General features: G+C 40.3%; 1 protein-coding gene across 2 annotated transcripts in view; it reads left to right on the forward strand.

The window, feature by feature from the left end:
• The first annotated feature begins 617 nt into the window (after positions 1-617).
• The window catches only part of spata17 (spermatogenesis associated 17), a 35,373-nt gene continuing 16,043 nt past the window's right edge, over positions 618-19,947 (forward strand). Inside the window, exons 1-7 of one of the 2 annotated variants that reach the window (XM_073465120.1) lie at positions 618-694; positions 1,233-1,322; positions 2,451-2,532; positions 3,979-4,029; positions 6,542-6,645; positions 12,679-12,802; positions 17,296-17,526. In XM_073465120.1, coding sequence (XP_073321221.1) covers positions 627-694; positions 1,233-1,322; positions 2,451-2,532; positions 3,979-4,029; positions 6,542-6,645; positions 12,679-12,802; positions 17,296-17,526 — 750 coding nt within the window. In that variant the 5' untranslated portion in view covers positions 618-626. Of the gene's footprint in view, positions 695-909; positions 1,108-1,232; positions 1,323-2,450; positions 2,533-3,978; positions 4,030-6,541; positions 6,646-12,678; positions 12,803-17,295; positions 17,527-19,947 lie in introns of those variants that run through there. The other variant, XM_073465121.1, reaches the window with a different exon arrangement.

The following is a 19,947-nucleotide window of genomic DNA, read 5'->3' on the forward strand; positions in this document are numbered from 1 at the left end:
ATATGGAAGTCAATGTTGAGTGTTTGTTTATGTTTATGTGTCGCTCCCTCATATTTAGGCCTTTTAAATGTTTTGCTTTTCAAGTTTTTAGGTTTTTTTGCACTCATTAAGTGATTTCTGAGCATAAACAGACTATGTAAAGACCAAAAAAAGAAATCCACAATTCAATCTCCCTATTTTCTGTGTTTCTGAATATCTTTTTTTCAGTGTTTTCCTTCATTTCAACTCCTGAAAAAAACACCTCCAATCTAACTAACTCAACAGAAAGTGAAGGCTAAAGGGTAAAATAGGTACTTTGTGTTAAAACAACAGATAATAAAAGACAATTTACCAGTCACAATGATCTAAATAAGAGAGAAATAATAATAACAGATAAGAGAAAACTACCAAAAACAACTAAAAGGCTGATTTTACAAGTTAGCACATAGTCACAGTAAGTATGGACACATACATCACTGAGAGAGGAGCTGTGTTTAACCTGCCTTTTGTGCTTTGACAGGTACAGTGAAGTAAACATTTTCAACTGTGAGGGGAGAAAAATCCAACTTTCTAGATGCATTGAACGCATCTCCACCACCTTGGCATGCCGTTGCCAGGACAACAGGTAAACTCTGCCTGGAGCAAACATGGCGGAGCTGCTGAATATAAAAAGTGAAGTTGAAGAGATCCATAAAGAATACTTCTACAGAAACAGGTATGTGTCGTATAGGTATACGAGTACTTTTTATTCACATATTCAGGACCGTTGTGGCTGTTGTGTAGCGGTTTGGCAGTCAAAGCCACATCGTTGACGTTACACAAATTAGCGTTAGCTAGCTAGCTAGCTTACGTTACTCCGGATGTCAACAAACGTCAGCGTCCTGCCTTGGCTAATGAGGATGATCTGTCTGTACTACGCGTTAGCTTTCACTGTTTTCACGCGGTTGCTCGTTACAAGTACGGCTGTGTTAATGTAGACAGTAGAGAGTTTTTCTTGTGTTTCTAGCAAAGATGATGCTTTAGCCAACAATTTGGGTTTACCAGTTATTATAATGTAACTTGTATGAATTGGTTCTGGTGTCGTTACAAAGGGAATGACATTTTGAAGCACCTGCTGAAGAGCACGTGGTACCCACAGCACTTGAAATTACAAATATCGGTATTGTTTGTATGGAATTTAACGAATGTTAAAATGTAACATCACAGTGAGATAATGTAGTTACCTGATATTTTCATGTGTCTGTGTGCTTTAGCCAAGCTGAGGAGAACAGGCAGAAAGAAAACCAGGCTGCCACCCAGATTCAGAGCTGGTTCAGGGCCTGCAAGGTGCGGGCTTACCTCAGGTATGTGTATGTGTTGTGAGTGTGTGTTGGTCCAATTTTAATTTGTAAACCAGAAAAATAGCCTTTCGGTACTCCTTTATATGCCATAGGCAAAAAAGAATACAAGCCTTAATATTTTATATACCAATTTGTGGCTTGTTTTTTCCTTCAGGCGTTGAAAAACATTCCGACAGGACTCTAAGAGTTAATTTCAAGGGAAACCCTGATACTAGCTCACTCTCATAATTATCCCACTTCTAGAGCTTTGCAAATGGCCTGGAGGAATAAATGTCGCTTGCACTCTGTGCTCCTTTCACACATAGAAAAATGAATGTCTCTTTCTCTGTGCTTGTTCCTATACTGTGACCCCAGCACCATTCTGCAGGGTCAGCAGACAAACTTCCAGACAGTAGGTTAATTCAGATTACTTTAGTTAATTGATCAATGCGTTAAGTGGATAATTAGCAACAATTTTAGCTGCCTAAGTGCAACTCCGGGGTTGTGCTATCCCCACTATAAGCATTGATTTTCTGGGCATATGAATGGCCTTTTGGAAATTGATGGCCTCATTGGAGGCAGAGAATCGCAGTGGACTTGCATTTAGAGTATGTTTGAAGATGAATACAAATGTGTGCTGCCGACTAAAGGGGGTGGAATGCTCATCAGACATGATCGAAAAGCCTGGAGGAGCAGAAGTGTTCTGTGTGTGTGTCTTTGTCAGAGTGTGTGTTTGTAAGTGTAATGTTTCCCTGACCTTTTAATTGAAGTCCTATACATCCTAACATTTGTATGCAGTAAACAAAACCTCTCTTTTCTTTATGTTTTTTTTTAAAAAAAAGTGATCACAGTTTATTAAAGGGATAGTGATTCGAGGGATTTTTTCTGATTTAGTTAAGCTTTTAGTATTTTTTGTGTCACTTGCTCATATTTCTAGGCTATTAAATTCTTTTGCTTTTCAGGTTTTATGGTGTTTTTTTTGCACTCAGTAGATCATTTCTGAGCATAAACAGACTAGATAGAGACCAAAAAAAGAAGTCCACAATTTAAATTTCCTCCTTTCTGCGTATGTGACTTTTTTCAGTGTTTTCCTTCATTGCAACTCCTGAAAAATACACCTCCAATCCTCTCCTAAAATGACTTCTTTTACAGGCATCTGCACAAGAAGGCAATCATTATACAGACGATATGGCGGGGCTTCACAGCAAGGGCACGTTTCAGACAAATGGTGAAGGTAAGCTAGCGCCTGGAACGGCTATAGATATATTGATTATGTTATGATAGCATGCATTAGAATTCAATTGCTATATTCCTAAGTCCCTGCGTCTGACCTTAAGAGATATAATTCACTCATTACACATTGGGAAATTAGCACTTAGGAAATATGATGCAATATGATAAGGAATTCCATCTATATCTCGACTCCTGGGATGTATATAGAAAGAGTGTGGAGAGGAATAGAGAGAAGGAAAGAGTAGAGGAGTTTGTGTGTGTAGTGTGTGTGTGTGTGTGTGTGTGCGCGTGTGCTTTAGTAGAACAAGCCCCATTTTCAGCATATTGCCTCCAACTGCTTCTTAATTGAACAGATTGTTGATACCGGATCCAATACCCAGCGCTCTCACGTATAATTTTCCCCTGGATTGAGTTTTGTAAACGTATCACAACAAGCTATTTATCATGCCTGTAAATTGACTGTTTGCTAAAGCATAACTGCCAGCCGCCGTTTGGGAGGCGTTCAAGAAATGGAAAGGGGGGTGGGGGGTGGGGGGTGGTTGGCGTTGAGGGGTGTTGAAATAAACGATGAAGGATGTGTCACTACACACATATGGGCTAAAAAGAGGCTGTTTGGTCTCATTTGGAAACAGACGAGCGCTAATTTGAATCACTTAAAATTGCCACTGTGCACTATTTTGAATTAGCCAAGAGAGATTCTCTTCTTCCTCTCCTCTCTCCCTCTCTACCTCTCTCTCTGTCTGTCTTTTCCCCTCTCACTCTTGCAGACCTTATCATGTGTAATGTGACGTGCACAAAGCCTCATCTCAAAACATCAAGCTGAATTTACAACCCCCTTTCAAGTCTTTGTCTTGCCTCCCCTTCCTCTCCTCCCTCTCTTCCCTGTCATTATTAAAAAAGACGTGTTGAGATATGAATCCCTTTTATGGCCCGCTCTCCAGTTTGCTCCTGAAATGTGCCCCCAGTGGTCGGCCGACACGTTTGGTGCCGCGACGGCTCGTCGAGTGCGCCGCTGAATATTCTCTGGCCTTTTGTTTGTCACTTCTGGCATAGCTGTCATTGATTATGAAATCCAGAGGAGAGCGTTTGGCCGTCATACATCTCCATTAGCTCGCTGCTTGACTACCATAGATTTTCTTGGCCCTTGTCTGCGTTGGTGTATTAAGAGAGTACCGTCCTCCCCTTGATACAAAGTCCTGCTAACTACACACACACTCTCTCTCTCTTTCTCTCTCTCTCTCCCTCTTGCTCCTCTTGTCTCTCTTGCTTGCACTCTCTCCTTTTCTGCCCCCTTCCCTCCTCCGCCCCCCCTCTACAGTGGCCCTATCTGTGCTGCCTCTGTGCAATGTATTATGTATAAAGAGCTCTTTATCTTTGACGCCTGCTGTGGACAGATCAGAGGGCTGGGAGACAAGATGTAACGCCATCTTTTCCTTTGTGTTCACAGGCGGCATATTTTATCATGAAGATGAATTTCTACGAGGAGATGGCGGTCAGGGTAAATATCTCCACAGTGTCTTGTTTTAGCAAATGGAGTGTCGTGGTGGGGGGACACTCTGTTTCGCTGCGTGTGCCGCGAATGGGAGGCCCCATGAATAAGCAGCCTGTAAGCGCTTCTGTGCAAAGAAATTGTCCATCATTGCAACTTGGGTTCTTTTTTTATTGGTATCCCGTTTAAATACAATAACTTGGTTTGATGCATCATTTAGGCCTATAAGAATCAGGTAAATTACACAACATATATCATTACAAATATGCTTTTTTTCTTTTTTTTAAATTACATAATTGTGTCTTGATATATTACACGTTAGTTGGTCCATGTACACTGACAACATTATCTACTTTTCATATGAAAACTTAAACCTTATCTTATTTATACACAGTGCTTGGTAAGAGGCCCTCTTAATCAAAGTGTTTTCTGAATGCTTTGTATGTTATCTCAGTATTTGGCTTGTATCTCAGTTTAACATTTATTTTATTTTATTTCATCAATTTTTTCCCTCAGTGCTCATACCCATCAAATGTCCCCTTAATCCCCTCAGCAGCTACTACTGTTCAACCCATAAATCATCACACCGTGGCTGTGATGGATGCTTTGGCACTTTTACACAAGGATATTGTGCAGAAACCTTATATTTTTACAATTCCATATAGCCTAATGTTTTGGCTAACAGTTTCATTCTGCCTGAACCATTAAAAGGTTTTATAGGCCAACAAAAAAATCCACTAGTGTTTATTGAAGAGGGTGTGTCGCTCTTCAGCGGGACAGAGAGGGTTGCAATATTTTCATATTGGTGCAAAAGCCTGGAAATTGAGGGCTTCAAGTTTTACACTTAATAGAAACCCAAACAAATAAAGCCGACCACCATGTTGTTTCAATAAATGTCACATAATAGGAGAGACATAGATCCAGGAGTAGTGTTTGACCCAGCTGTTTTAGGTCACGGGGCGAAAGGTTAGGGGTGATGTCACCATGTAGAGCAGAGCAGAAGCTTCTGAAGTTAGAGAAAAGAGACCTTTATTACCCATATAAAATAACCAGGGTTTCCTAAAGGAAGCAATAGGAATTTTAATAGAAAATGAAATATATGTGAAAAGACTCAGCGGTTAGGAATTCAAGGAGGTCCTGGGTTTGAACCCCACTAGGGCCAAATGAGGCTTTTCTGTGCTGAGTTATTTTATTCTTTGTGTTTGTCTGGGTTTTCTCTGGTTTCTCTCACCCCAAGAGACATTCGTAAAGGTATTGGAAACACTCCTGCCACTGCCCTTGACCAAGCCTTTGGCCTCAGAAGTGGAGTTCGTCCCTGAGTGCTGCTCACTGCTCCATGGGGCAAATGCAGAGACAATTGGTGGATTTATCAAGTGTAACTTCGAAAATTTGAAAATAGTTATAGAAACCAGATGTAAAGGTTTAGTACCAGTATGTAGGGATTTCTTAAATTTCATATATCCTGCAAAATATTGGCAGGACTGTGAGCACTACACTATAATCTCAGAATGTCTTCTGATGCTTTGGCCTTGTTTGTTCATGTGTATGAAACTGAAATAGAGAGTAATCCATGTGCACAAATAAATGAGTGAAGGACATCTGAACTCACAGGCCATCGTTTACCAAAGAAATATTCAGTGTGTAGATAGAGAGAAAGAGGGAATGAGTAAAAGGGAGAAACAATCATCTCAGAGTCCCCTTGTGACACTTCCTTTGAATCAATTTTGATTCTTTTCTTTTTCTCTCCCCTCCTGTTGTCTTTATCATGGCGTGGTAGCTAACAGAGGATAATGTATTAGGGCCGTAATAGAAACCAGTGTTTACATGCCGCACCTCGGATTTGTATTAGATTCAACAGCATCGATTTCACTAGTCAACAAAGGTCAGCAAGAACTCGGGAGGCGGCAATTACTTTATTTAAAATTATCTATTGACTGGCAGATCAATGCTAATTCTCATTTTGCTCTTTGTTGTTTTTCCCCATCCTCCACTTCTCCTCTCCTCTCCTCTCCCCTCTTCTCATAGTGTGATTATTCTTTTACCTGCCATTGTTTTAATCTCCTAATTAGTCTGAAGGACATCCGCCCCCTTGCTTTAAAATGGTCCACTGGTGTGTGTGGGTGTGTGTGTGCTAGCTAATCTACAGCCTCCACAATCAGTGTGGACTGATACAGGTAAATGTGTGGAGCTGTGACAGCTGTCTGTACCCCCCTGGATTGTCCCTCCATCCCTACAGGGGATAAAACTGCATGTGTGGTCATACATGGTTTAAAGGGGTTTAAAATTAAGACCTGAAAAACATTTGTCACCTTGACCTGCCATAAAAACGTTACCTTACTGTCTGTGAAGAGCAATCCTATTCAGTTTTATTAATTAAAAAAATTGCTCTGAGAAACATTAATTCCTTGATATCTTTAACAGTTAAGATTCAAAGTTGAAACATTTATCAACTCTCAACATTTCCCCGTGTTGTTGGGAAAACTTCTGATGAAAACCTCTGTCATGATTTAATCCCTCACAGATCCAGCGTCGATGGAGAGGATTCTTTGTGAGGAAGTATGTTCATAATTTCTACGCACGCAAGCGCTATCTGGAAGGAGTCAGGAGGAAAAATGAACTTGTCAGGTAAAAACAACCGAAAACAAATAGTGCTGTATACGAGGCTCAAGAGAGCGGACAATTCCCTACTCCTCATTCACATTAACTTTTTTTAATGGCAGCCCGTTTATATTATACTGACTTTCCTGTGTAACCTGCATCCAGTTCTGTTGTTTTTATATATTTGTACAGTTAACAGTACTCATGACTCTAAGCAAGGTGTATCTTTTTGTAAGGGTGTTGTAGAATTTTGTTACATTTACTCTTTATGTGTTGTGGTAAAACATATTTTTGCCCAGGGACCACTACAGGACCGCGAAGGGAGTCAGATGGTATGCGTCCGTCAAGATGAATTGATTTGATTAGCGTAAAGGCAGTCGGTTAAAAGGTGCTCTTGTGTACCCATAACCTTAAAATGTGTGTGTGAGAGAGAGTGAGAAAGAAGAAGAAGAGAGAGGGAGGGAGAGGTGTCGGTAAGATGTATACATGTGTTACCTCAGAGGGAGAGAATGAAACAGGCAGAGTGAGAAAGGATAGAGGGAGAGAGAGAGAGAGAGAGAGAGAAGTCCTCTAAAGCGCTTGAGGCTAAGAGAGAGAGAGGGAGAGAAGTGAACGATGTGAAGAAATTAAAAATTAGCCTCTGATTTGAACCGCAGCTCGCGCATTAATAAAACATCCCGTGCTCCGGGGCTTACTGCTAGAGATACGCCATCTTTTATTTTTGACAAAAAAAACCCCATCACGTTTAGCTAATAGTCACATTTTTAATGTTGCTAATATATTTTACCGGAAAATATCTTTAGGCTTCTGCTAAAATTAAATGTAAATTTGTTAAAGTGCTCCTTGGATCACTGACTTCACCCCTCACTTCCCCACCAGCGCTCCACCTTTCCTCCACACTCCTTGCCCCTTTTAGAGGTAGGGGGAACCAGGCAGTTAAAGTCCATTAAGGGAGTGTTGAGTAACACACAAAGACATACGCACATAAACTAACACACACAACTTTGTCAAGTGTTCTGACACTGACAGTGATTGAAAATATAGAGATAGAAAAAAGGTGGTTCTTCTGACTTTGCTTGTTGCAGGTGTCAGATCTATTATTGTGTGCATGTTTATCAGTTTCAACCTAAAATATCTTGTATTTTGTATTCAACTGAATATCCACCTTATTCCTAGCCCTCATGATACCTTGCACAAATTACGGGCACAACCTCCGGCGGTAATCCGTGTTCTTAGAGCGATTGGTAGGGCTTATCAATCATTCATGAAAATCTAGGTTTGCGACTTTATTGAGTAAATACTGCTAACACTATAATTATTTCTTAGCCCACTTAACTTACGCTAGTTCCGCCGCGCACCAGAAGTATCCATACCCATAATAATTTCCCCAGACCTCCCAGGGTAACACGTGGATAGGTCGAAAGGGGTTTGCAAATCATTGTGTTCTGTTTTGATTTAGGTTTTACTCAGCATCCCAACATTTTAAGAATTGGGATAGTATGTTTATCTTTTCCACAATGCCTCGTCTAAAAATTTAATACAAAGAGCAAAGTTAAATAAGATCAGAGAAATGTGGAAGTAAAGATTTTTTTGACATAAAATATATTCAAGGAGCACAAAGATTTGATATTATTTTACTGTTTGGTCTTACTGTTTCATTATCAACTGTGTGACATCCCAAGTCCACACACACACACACATGCAAACACAGCCCCTCCTCCACAGTGGTTTGGGGTGTTGAGGTCACTTTCTCTCCAGTTAATCACATGTTTATTTAGTGCTGGCGGGGTCACGATCAATTAACGCCGTGCCGGCATTTATTTAAAATATCCTTTCTGTGTTAGCTGCTGAGCCCTCGGATCGCACGCTGCCTGATCACTCACCCCACAAAGGTCCGCTTTTTAATCCACCTGCTCCCTCCCTCTTGTAAGTCTGTCTGTCCGTCCAACCCGCTGCATAAATTATTCAAAGTTGGACTAATGGTCCCCATTTAGTGTGGGCTGATCGGCTGCGCATGGTAATGATATAGGAGTTATACATAGACTGCCGAACCTCTCTCTCTTCTCTCTGACTCTCTGTTTCAGTCCTTTCTTTCTCGCTCATGACAAATCTCCCCCGCACGAAACCATCTGTGTCATTTCATTAGGTACAGCATCCAGCTAATACACGCTACTTACACTACCCTCTTCTATCCTCTGCCCTCACTCCGCCTCCCTCCCTCAATCTCCTCTCTCTTTCTCCTTCTCTTTCTCAATCTATTTTGCTCTATATCTTTCTCTCCCTCTCTCTCAGCCGCCTGTTCACTGTGCTCCAGTGTCCATCCTCATTCATCCTTCCTCTCCTTCTGCATAGCCTAATGAAGTCAGGACCCCGGCGCAGTCCCCACTCTGCCACAGTTTTCCTTGATACCCCAACAATTTATCACTTTGTCAGGGAGACACTTAAAGTTCCTGGACTTTAATAAGGGCATGCGGTGGGACGATGGGGGCAATTAGGAAAGCAGAGCAAGCCCGCTTTGCATATTTACTAAATGTGCTGGTGTCATCGCTGCCGCCGCCACCAACACGGCCTGTTGACTGCATGAATTATTCCTCTATCTGCAATAAACAGCTGGATAATTATTACTGCCATAATCAGATAAATAATTCTCGCTGTGATGTTGCAACGACACGGCAAAATCTTTTAACTTATCCTAAAGAGAACAGGGGAGAATTTATGGGCTTGGTGTTGCTAGGCTGAGCAGCACTAGTTTTTTTTGCTATGCTGTCTCTCTTCTTCTCTCTACTTTTTCCCTGTCTCTCTTTACTGCTGCCTTCTTCAGTCCTCCCTCTCTTGTGTCCCTCTCAAGGACATTCATGAAAGGAGAGCTGCTATGGTGGAGAGAGTGCGGGCCTGCCTGTACGCCTGCCCTGCGATCAGTCTCCGCTTCTATGCGTCAGTCTTTCTTTTGCTGCTCTTTCATTCTGATCCAGTTTGGGTGGAGACAAGTTCACTCCTTCAGTCTGATTGGATTTGTATATTCTGTGTGTGCGTGTGTGTGTGTGTTGAGGTGTAATCTGAGTGCCGTGCTCTCCCTGCCTCAACTTTTGCAAGTTAAGCAATGGAAGAAAGTATGTAAAATGTATAAAGTTGTCATTTTTTAATATTAGGAATATTTATTGGAGATCATTTCAAGACTATAGTGTTTGTTTGCGTGCACACCTTTTAGTGTTTAACTACTTTTAGTGAATTAGTTAATCAATCAGTCAGTCACTTAAATGGAAAGGCTGTGTTATGAGGGTGTTGAAGGCTCAATACATTGAGCCGGTCATTGTCTAAATCGACTAGCTGACTACCCCGTCCTTGCCAGCTATTGAATCATTTAATTGGAGCAATTAAATCAGCCAATCAGGTCAAGCCTCCATTAAATATTTAGAACTTGGCCAATTAGCTACTCTTGCGCTGGCCTGGACGACCGCAGGTGTGGCCTGCTGTCCCATAATGCCTCACTCTCTGATATCCCATCAGCCCTTGTTGCCCCTTGGTGAACCGGGGAGTAAATAATTGAGGAAGAAATGAGAAATTTAGCTGTACTATATTAGCCATTTAAATAAGTTCAGTCTAGGGTGAAAATGTCAGCCAGAGTTTCAGTTATTTGAAAGCATGCTTGACTAGTTGTGTCACAGTTCAGCAGCCAGCAAAAGTAATCTGTAATCCGAGTGATTGCTCTGCATTATATGGCACGCTAAGCACATTATAAGCATCCAATAATTATTATAATGGAGTATGGTAGTGACAATTATATAGCATGAAACTATACAACATATGAATGACATGACAGTATATCATTGATAGCAAGTAAAATCTTGAATGGAAAAGTTACAGCCTTAAGTGTCACTCACTTTACAGTATGTGTCACAAGGAGATACTTCAAATATTTTTTCCCTATACATTTTTTTATTTTATTTACAGAAATCAACCAAGATGATTCCACACAAGCTGGTGTTTTACCACACTCTTTCTTTCTTTCTTTCTTTCTTTCTTTCTTTCTTTCTTTCTTTCTTTCTTTCACTTTCACTCTGTCAAACACACACAAACACGCACACACACGGTGCACGTGCTGCGTGCCGAACAGGGCTAATGAGGGTTGTATGTTGTGGCGGCTGGTTGGGTCGACACAGATCGAGGTGCCTTCAGCCGTTACAAATCTGTTTGGCTTTTGTCCACTACACAGCAATTAATAACACTGGGGCTGGGGGCAGGGAAGCAAAGGTCACCCATTCAGCCTGACACACACACACACACACACACACACGTGCACACACAAACACATACACACACAAAAAAAAAACGCATATGGACACACATACAAGCAAAACTCTGTGAACACATAGTATGAACACTGATACACACTCGCAGCTCAGACACACACAGACATATGAGAACAGGTCCTGACCCCTGAAAACATTGGCAGTCAGTTTTATTAATGCATGAACGAACAGTTATACACACACACTGTAAACACACACATGCACCGATTGGTTTGTGAACCAAACTGTCCCACAATAAACCAAAACTTTATATTTCACATTAATAAGTAATATCCCTGTTAGCCAGGTGGACAAATAGGGGCCAAGCAACCTCTATATCCTCTCTCACGCGCGCACACACACACACACACACACATATGTGCGCACACACATGCACACACACATGCGTGCACACACACACAAGCACATATAGACATATAGCCACACATCCCTACACAAAGTCTTAAATTACTGTGCTTTATATTACATAAATACACACAGACACATTTAGACTTGCTCTCATTCTTACCACACACACACATGCGCATACACATACACACACACACACACACACACACTCACACACACACAATGCTCTGCATATTTCATTTATTTTGTAATTTAATCTGGTGCTGAGGAAGGAATGAGAATGCAAAGGCAACGGAGACGGTGTTGTGATTTCTTTTTAAATGTCAGTAGCTGCAGAATGTGTTAACCTCACATTACAGACACACTATGAATATTCTGATTCCTCTGTGGAGGCTTGTAATTGAAAACAGAAGCTGGGTAGCGAGAGAGGCAGTAGAGAAGGAGGACAGGAAAAGAGAAAAGAAATAAAGGATTGTCGATGAGCTACAGCTTTGCGCTAAGCTCTGAGTGTGTGCGCGTTTCCACATTATCATGGCATGTGTGTTTTAGTAATTGTTTCCAATTCCGTTTTTAAGTTATTACCCCCTTGTAACAATAAGGCTGTGTGATTGCAGAATGAAATTGCTGTGTATGGGCTTTTAATGCATCCCATTTAGCCAGCTTCGCTTAACAGATGTCACAGACAGACCTGTCCTGGCTGCGGTGATGAAATATATCCATCATCCTCCCACTTATAGCCTCTTGCGCTCTCACTTTGCTTTTTTCTGTCCAAGCACACTCATTCTGTTTTTTTTTTCTCCCACAGCTCCTCTGTCTTTCCGTGTCTGTCCCAGTCTCTCTCTTATCATTAGGCGTTTTTTTTTTTTTTATCCATCTGAAGGACACTTCAGGGAACAGTCAGCCTTTACAACAGAGGACTGTGCTCCAAATAACCACTAACATTTGTACAAATGTAGTTACATGAAGTTTACAAGTCTTTTCTTTATTATGTGCTCAGCTATAATGTTAGCTGAATCTCTGGATAATGTGTAACCTAACATGGTCTGGAAAAGCTGTCATCAAGTCATTAGTCTCGTATGACTGTTATAGAAAGTAATAGAGTTAAATTATATATGTAGGAGCAGTATCCAGTCAGTCAATGTCATTGAGCAAAGGTACATGAGCGAAAGAGTATGATGAACTATTGCACCTGTATGATGTAGATTGATTTGACTACTTAAGCAATGAAATGGCATCGTAGGAAATGGCAAATAAATTAATTTTCATCATAGTATTTTATTCCTTGCACAGTCTATATTCATTATATTTATAAACTGACTGTGATCCCTTTCAAATACACATCACGGAAATTCATTAAATGAAAGTTTGAAATTTCAATCATGAAAATAATTGTGCACTGCAGGAGGGAGCTGGATGAACTCGAGGAACTCCAGAAGAGAGAGAGAGACTGTCTGGAGATGGTGAAAGAGCAGACAGCCAGAGTCCACCAAGCTCACCGCTTACACCACCTCATCAGTACAAAGCAGGTTGGTCTACAGGAACATAAACATACACACAGTCTCACACCATTTGACATAGAAATGACTCCAATTAGACCAATATAACTCTGAGTCTGATATTAGATTGTTTCCTACATAAAAACATTCTACTTATATCACATTAGGCACGTAAACAAGCAAACCTCAAGCTATAACAAAAATCAGCAAAATATAACTTGGATCAGCACATCAGTGCCATTACAGTAGCATCAACATGGTTATGTTCACGATCCAGTGAAAAGCAGTAACAGCAGTGATAGCAGTGGGATGAATGTGGTTTGTAATGTGAAGGAACGGGTAATGGGTGATACTGGGAGATCAGCTCATGATTCTTTAATCTCTGTGGTGCAAATATCATACTTCTGCTTGTGCCTATGTCTAAATAATTATTATCATATATTTACAAAATATCTGTATTTGTTTAATTTTGTATAAAATAGTTCTTTAGTGTCACTTTAAAGTAGTCATGTCATTAAACTGTCAGGGAATTATTTAATCTTTGGTTGATCATTACTCTTCATTAAAGCTCTGGGTCTCCAAATGTAACTCTATACATCATTTTAATCCAGAATGATGTCCAACTTCATAAAAATATATTTTATTTGCTCAAACTTAAGATTCAACATTGGAAATAGCACAGGAGAAGTGTTGTATCTTATTGATTTTAACCAAAATGTGTAAGGGAAGAGAACAACTTTTATTTACTCATGGATGTTTTTGAAAGAAAAGTTTGAAAAGAGCAGAGTTTATGATCAATATCTACAATAGGTTTTTGTAATAATCATATAATAATATAGGTATAATAACTTTTTTAAAGTACTTTGAAACATAACAAGATTGGATCAGTGCATAGACTTATGTAGTCGCCTATACCAATTCCAGCATTTGAAGCTGTATCTGAGGCATTTTCGATACTGGTATCAGTATTGTTATCGATATACTCCAATGTGAAGCCACATCAGATAACGCAGTGTTAACCCATTTACACTTATAGCAAATTTGTCATTGTCTAGTGTCTGTCTGAACTGTACATCCTATACAGGATAAAATACAGGAAACATCACCAACTCACTAGAAACTTTGCACTACGGAAGTTAGCGCACACACCCGCGCAGCTAAAGATGCAGCAACCCACAGAGACAATGAGAGTTTCAGACAGGGAGTTCCTCCAGAAACAGGCTGCAGAGACAAGAGAGGGAAGATCTTACTTTCTTTTCTTCCTTCGTTAACACAGGTGGGCTGTGTGGAGCTGAGGTGTGTGTGTGTGTGTGTGTGTGTGTGTGTGTGTGTGTGTGTGTGTGTGTGTGTGTGTGTGTGTGCGTGTGTGTGTGTGCGTGTGCGTGCGTGCGTGTGCGTGCGTGCGTGCGTGTACCTGAGTAAGTACGTGTCCTCATGGCTCTTCTGATGTGCTGAGTGGAGTATTTTAGTGCTTCCCCTGGCACAGGTGTGCACGTATTTGTGTGTGTGTGGCATCTACGTATCTTTGTGACTCCCCACTGGGATCATAATGAAGACAAAGCACAGTGGTCACTGTTGATTCAGCACCACTACTCCTCTCTCTCCCCCTCTCTCTGTCTCTCTCTCTCTCTCTCTCTCTCCCTCTCGAGCCCGCTCCTTCATGCTTGTACGACCAGCATTGTCATCATCTGGCTTACTACCTACTTCCTGCAGGTATCTTGTGTTTGGCAAAGATGCCCACATTCACCCAACTTCCAAATATTTTATTGTGAAGGTGATGTGGGGTGGAGCGCTGTTGAGTTTATTTTTTGTCAGATCATGTTTGACTCTTCAGGTGCTTTGGATTGGCTGTGTACCCATATTGTTGTTGTTTTTATTATTTTATGTATAACTATATTGTGTATTTTATGAATAAGCAAGAAGCAAAGAAAGCAAGAGGAAAAGTTTGTGTGCTCTTCCCCGCCCTCTGTCCATCTCCTTCTCTCTATATATCTCTCTCTCTCTTTCTCTGCATATGGCAGGGGACTCTTTCCCTTCGTAGCTCTGACCTTGTCAGCAGTGAATAGATGGCTCTCCCACACAGTTCATCCTTCCTCACTTCTCGGACCCCAGCCCACACACATACACACACACACACACACACACATACTCACACACACACAGCTTACCAAAAGGCCCCAAGTCCCTGTGACAGAGACAGAGATGGTGTGTTCCTAGGGTCAACATCATTGCTCTTCCCGTAGCTAGGTTGGTACTTTTGGGCTTGTATGTGAGTGTGTGTGTATGTGTGTGTGTCTTTAGGAGTGGTGAGGATTACGCTTGTCTGTGTGTGTTTGTGTGTCCCCAGCCTTCTGTCCCTTCCGGTTTGAGTTAGGTGGGTACGCTCATCCCTGATGCATTTTATGGACTGATACTGAACACTGAAGAAATGTCACTAGATCCACAGAAAATGATGATAGTGAGGAATTTGGGATAGTTTTAGTTTTTAGTTTTGGGATAGAGTGAGAAACTTCATAAGATGTTGCTTAGTGGTCTATTGTATAAACAGTTTTGAGTGTACATTTTATTCAGTCAACAAACAAAAACATTTTTTTTTAAATTATAGTCAAGTAAATCTAGTATAAAAATGTTTCTTCTTTGCCATTTTGTTGTGATATTTTTTAAGAACTGGGACCTTTTATTAGGTCCTGCACTCCTCCTACGGATGTATTACTGCACTACATTCGTAGGAGGAGTACAGCACCCAAAATGTTCTTTCAAGGACATAATATGTCCCCTTTTTGAGTTAAAGTTAAGTCGATGCTTGAATAAACAGTGAGTTAGAAGTTATTTTAGAAGACAAAGAGGTAAATACAATTGATAGTAGTGGGATGTACCTATTTGTTTTTAATTATATATTAAAAGACATTGTCTGTTACCAATGTTTATTTCATTTACTGCTGTGATGTTGTTTTGCATTAGTCCTATTTGGGTAAACATGCTCACAATAATGATGCAACTACAAATATCGAATGAACAGCAATGGTCTGGCCAACATGATTACATACACTGAGAACTTATAATTGAATTCTTGGTGGTGTATGATGCCTGAGGTCCCTCTCTTTTTTAACTTTCCGCAAGTAGCTGTGGAAGGTAGAATTGGAAAGAAACCCCCATTAATCTAAACCAGTTGTAACTCTGGCTTAATCACATTAAAAATGTTTTTTTTTATGTATGTGTGTGCCTCTGCTAACTAGAATCATGAAAACTGCTCTAGTTTTAAGAGGTGGTTGACCCATTTTGACCCAACAAAAGGCAATGCATTAGCACCACTGTCAACATTTGTGCTGCAACAAAAAACTGCATCAAGATAGAGACTCATCAGTTAAATATCTGCCGTTACCCAGTCGTGTCTCCAATCCATGTCTACAGATATCAGGGTCAGCGAAGTTGAATTCATTTCTCTCTATTCGTTCTGAATCACTTGACATTTACATCAAAAGTACTCATGCTCTAATAATGAAACATTTACTAATTAACCACTCTGTTAATATGTTATTTTAAAAAGAGTGAGGTTTGGGTCGATATAGTTGGAGCAATTTCCCACTTATGCCCTTTCTCTCTCCTCTCTCTCCGTTGTCCCAGTCTTTTAGAGTGGCCTAAATAGCAAGCGGTGTTATTAGCATATAGAGTAGATACAGAGTCCTCCAACTCAAAGCTTTGGTCTGGTAATTAACACACAGGCAAAAGGATCACTGTGATTTGAATAATTATTACTGAGGCCGTCTGTGGCAAATCTCTACCCCACTTCAGAACAGGGGAGGCAAAGTTTTGTATGTGTGTATTTGTGCATGTGTTCTAGTGAGCAACAAGATTCAAGTCTTGTATAATGCCACATTTAAGACAGATACAGCGATGTTGTCCCTGTAGTCTTTTAAGTTAATTTTTTATTTTTTGTCCATCCATCCATCCATCCAAAACTTTTAAAGTTTTTAACAAAACTGATGTTTCACATTACATCATTACGTCATTAGTTTAATTTTAAGCTGTCCCAGGAGATGGTTTTTCTATTATTTGATGGTCCTCCCTGATAAACAAAACTTCTTTTTGGTTTTTCCAACTCCAAATTGATTTTAATACATTATAATGTTTGGGGAGTAAAATACTTAGGACATCCTGGTCTCTTCATTATAGTCTAACGAACAATCCATCTGCATCGTCCTTGGTTTAAATCCTGTTGGGCACCTGTCTTGCATAACATCCTCTCAACACTCTCTGTCTCTGACCTGATATCTTCAGTTGCACTACACTAATATTAAAAAAGAAAAAACTTGGAGCGTTGAATAAGAGTAATATCCTCATAGTAAATCAGGAATGCACACATGCATCTAACAATATCACATTGCTCATAGTGATACTGTCTCTCTATCATTTTCTCTATAATAGAGTTAACCTCTCTCTCTCTCTCTCTCTCTCTCTCTCTCTCTCTCTCTCTCTCTCTCTCTCTCTCTCTCTCTCTCTCTCTCTCTTTTTTTTTTCATCAGTGCCCAGGGGTTTTCAACTCTCCCTTCAGGCCAGCCCCCCATGAGATGGAACAACTGCTGAGGCAGGTCAAGTACCAGGCCCCCTCCAGGGGCAGGGCTTGTCTCTTGGGTATGCCTGGCCCAGCAGCCCCCAGTTTCCCTGGGACTCCCGGATCCCCATGGAGCAAAACCACTAGAACATGGTGCTCCTCCAGGCCCATACTACCCCCCATTGCCAGCGAGAGACAACAGGTGAGATGGTAAAAGCTGAGACCATGACAGACATTGGAGACAGAATATAGAAGAGACACAGATTATTAAGAGGAAGAATGAGCAAAATAAAGCGTTAAAAAAAGGTGAAAGCGAGTGTTTTATAAGTATCCTACTAATTATAAGAGCCCCCAACACCCCTTCCTTGTCTCATTGGAGATGGTTCTTGATGAAAGCAAAGAGCCTTTAAAATTCCTTTTAAAGAAGAATGACATCATTAAAACATGGCAGACAGCTCTCATGGGGGCTACTGCACAGAGCCGCTTAGTGTCTGTCTTTCAGTGAATATATGTCTGACTGTGTGGCTACGTGCTACTATCAAATGTTTCTGTACCTCATTAATTCAATGTCGCTTGTTTAACCAATATATCTGTGCTGTGACAGGCAGGCAAGGATTTATTTGTAAATTTTCTTTGATATAGAATATATGACATATTTTGTCTTCTACATTGCCAAACTTAGAACTCTAGTTTGATATTTGTGGTCCTGAAGATTCAGTGTGTTATATAATATATTTTTTAAATATAATGGGTCACTGGATGATAGTACCCAAAATGTGATATGCATCTGTCGTTTTTGAAAAAGACAAACACGGAAGCACACAATCTTGACATATTATCAGGTTATCAAGTTAAAGTCAAGTCATCAAGCAACTCTAAAATAGAACTGAGTCATAATTAATGTAATTTGTAACAGCAGTGTTTTCCAACAATGACCAGTCAAAATGTCACCTATAAATGGAGCTTTGAAGCAATACAACAGTTGAACTTTTCAGCTGCTATTGATTGAGAATGTATCTTACTACAGTTTATCTTTTTGTGCACATGTCTATGTACACATGTGATTGTGTGTATGCTGATGATTTGATGAGGAGCCATTTCACCATTTGTGTTATTTACGCTCTGTAGCTCTTTATGGCAAAGTGCTTTCCCTATTATTAGTTTCTAGTAATGTCTAACATAAGTGAGCAGAAATGAGGCGTGGATCCGTCTCATTTTATTAGCTGCACTTCTCTCTCACACACACACACACACACACACACTCGCGCACGCACACAGACATGCATCCGGCTGGCTGTAGTTAAGGTGAGTTCATTTATGGTGTCAGGACAGTCTCCTGGTGCTGACATAAAGAAGAACACATTATTTATCTATATTTATACACGTCTGTCTTTCTTTGTTTCTGCCTCCTTGTGTTTATCTGTTTGGTGGGTGTGTACGTATGTGTGTGTGTGTGTGTGTGTGATTAGTGCAGGAAGTCCCCCTTTCTTTCTTTTGCACTCACGCCTACACCCCACACCCCCTCCCTCCCTGGTGTGATAACTATCTAGTGGTGATGGATAAGGTTGAGGTGCTGGCTGTGGAAGTGGTCAGGCCAGGCCACCGATCCCGTGGTGATAGGAGCAAGGACAGGGTCCCCGTTCCTCCCTCTATCTCTCCCCTCTCATCCTCCCTCCTTTTTTTTTAACACCAAACAACAACTGAAGGTCACCTCAAACAAAGCAACAACATTTAAGTTAATCTGCGCTGCACGAAGTTTAGAGGCTACTCTCAGTAAAGAGCACTTACATACAGTTTCATGCTATATCTTGTAGCTATATATGTGTAGTATTTGTAACGGACAGATTTTTTTTAATTCTGCATCTAAATCAACAAAACTAGAATAAATAAACAACAAGTGTTGAGATTTAAAAAATGAAATTTCTGTATCACTAATAAATGCACCATCCTCCTACGACTTATTAGAAAAATACTGCTTGTGCTTTTGGAAATGTCAAAAGCTGACCTGTAAAATAAACACAATTGTATCTAAATGTATCCAATTCCTTTTGTGTGACAGGCATGATACAGTCTCCGGGGGATGTAAGGGGGGGAAGTGAAGTTAGACAGGCAACAGCATGAAAACTTATTGCTAAAAGCAAATTTTCTTTGTCTTCACAACTTTGATATGTCAGTAGACACCAGAACCCCATCACTCCAGGGTAGGAGCCACAATGTCAAGAAGATGTACAAGGAATAAAATTGACAGACAGCTGTTTTAAGTTTATATGACTTGTTTGTGAGATCTGGCTCCAAAAAACAGTTGGATGAATAAAGCTAGAGAGAAAAAAGGCCATTTTATGCAACTTCAAGCACTTTAAGAAGAAATTAAAGATAACAATGGCACTCCTTTGTCCTGTTATTTTTTTCTTAATACACAAATTCCTAGATAAGTTTAAAACCAAAAATGAAGTCGTCAGTGTTGTCTGAGATATGTTATGTCTCGGTTCTATAGACCTTCAGTCTTATCAGAAACTGCTAAAATCAGTAAATAAGATAAACTGTTCATTGTTGTCGTCTGTTGACTTGAAGAAATCATTTTCTTTTCTTCTTTTCTTCTTTGTCCTCTAATAGTGTTTCCTTT

The sequence above is a fragment of the Pagrus major genome, chromosome 4, assembly GCF_040436345.1.
Source record: "Pagrus major chromosome 4, Pma_NU_1.0".
In the NCBI taxonomy this organism is placed as follows: Eukaryota; Metazoa; Chordata; class Actinopteri; order Spariformes; family Sparidae; genus Pagrus; species Pagrus major.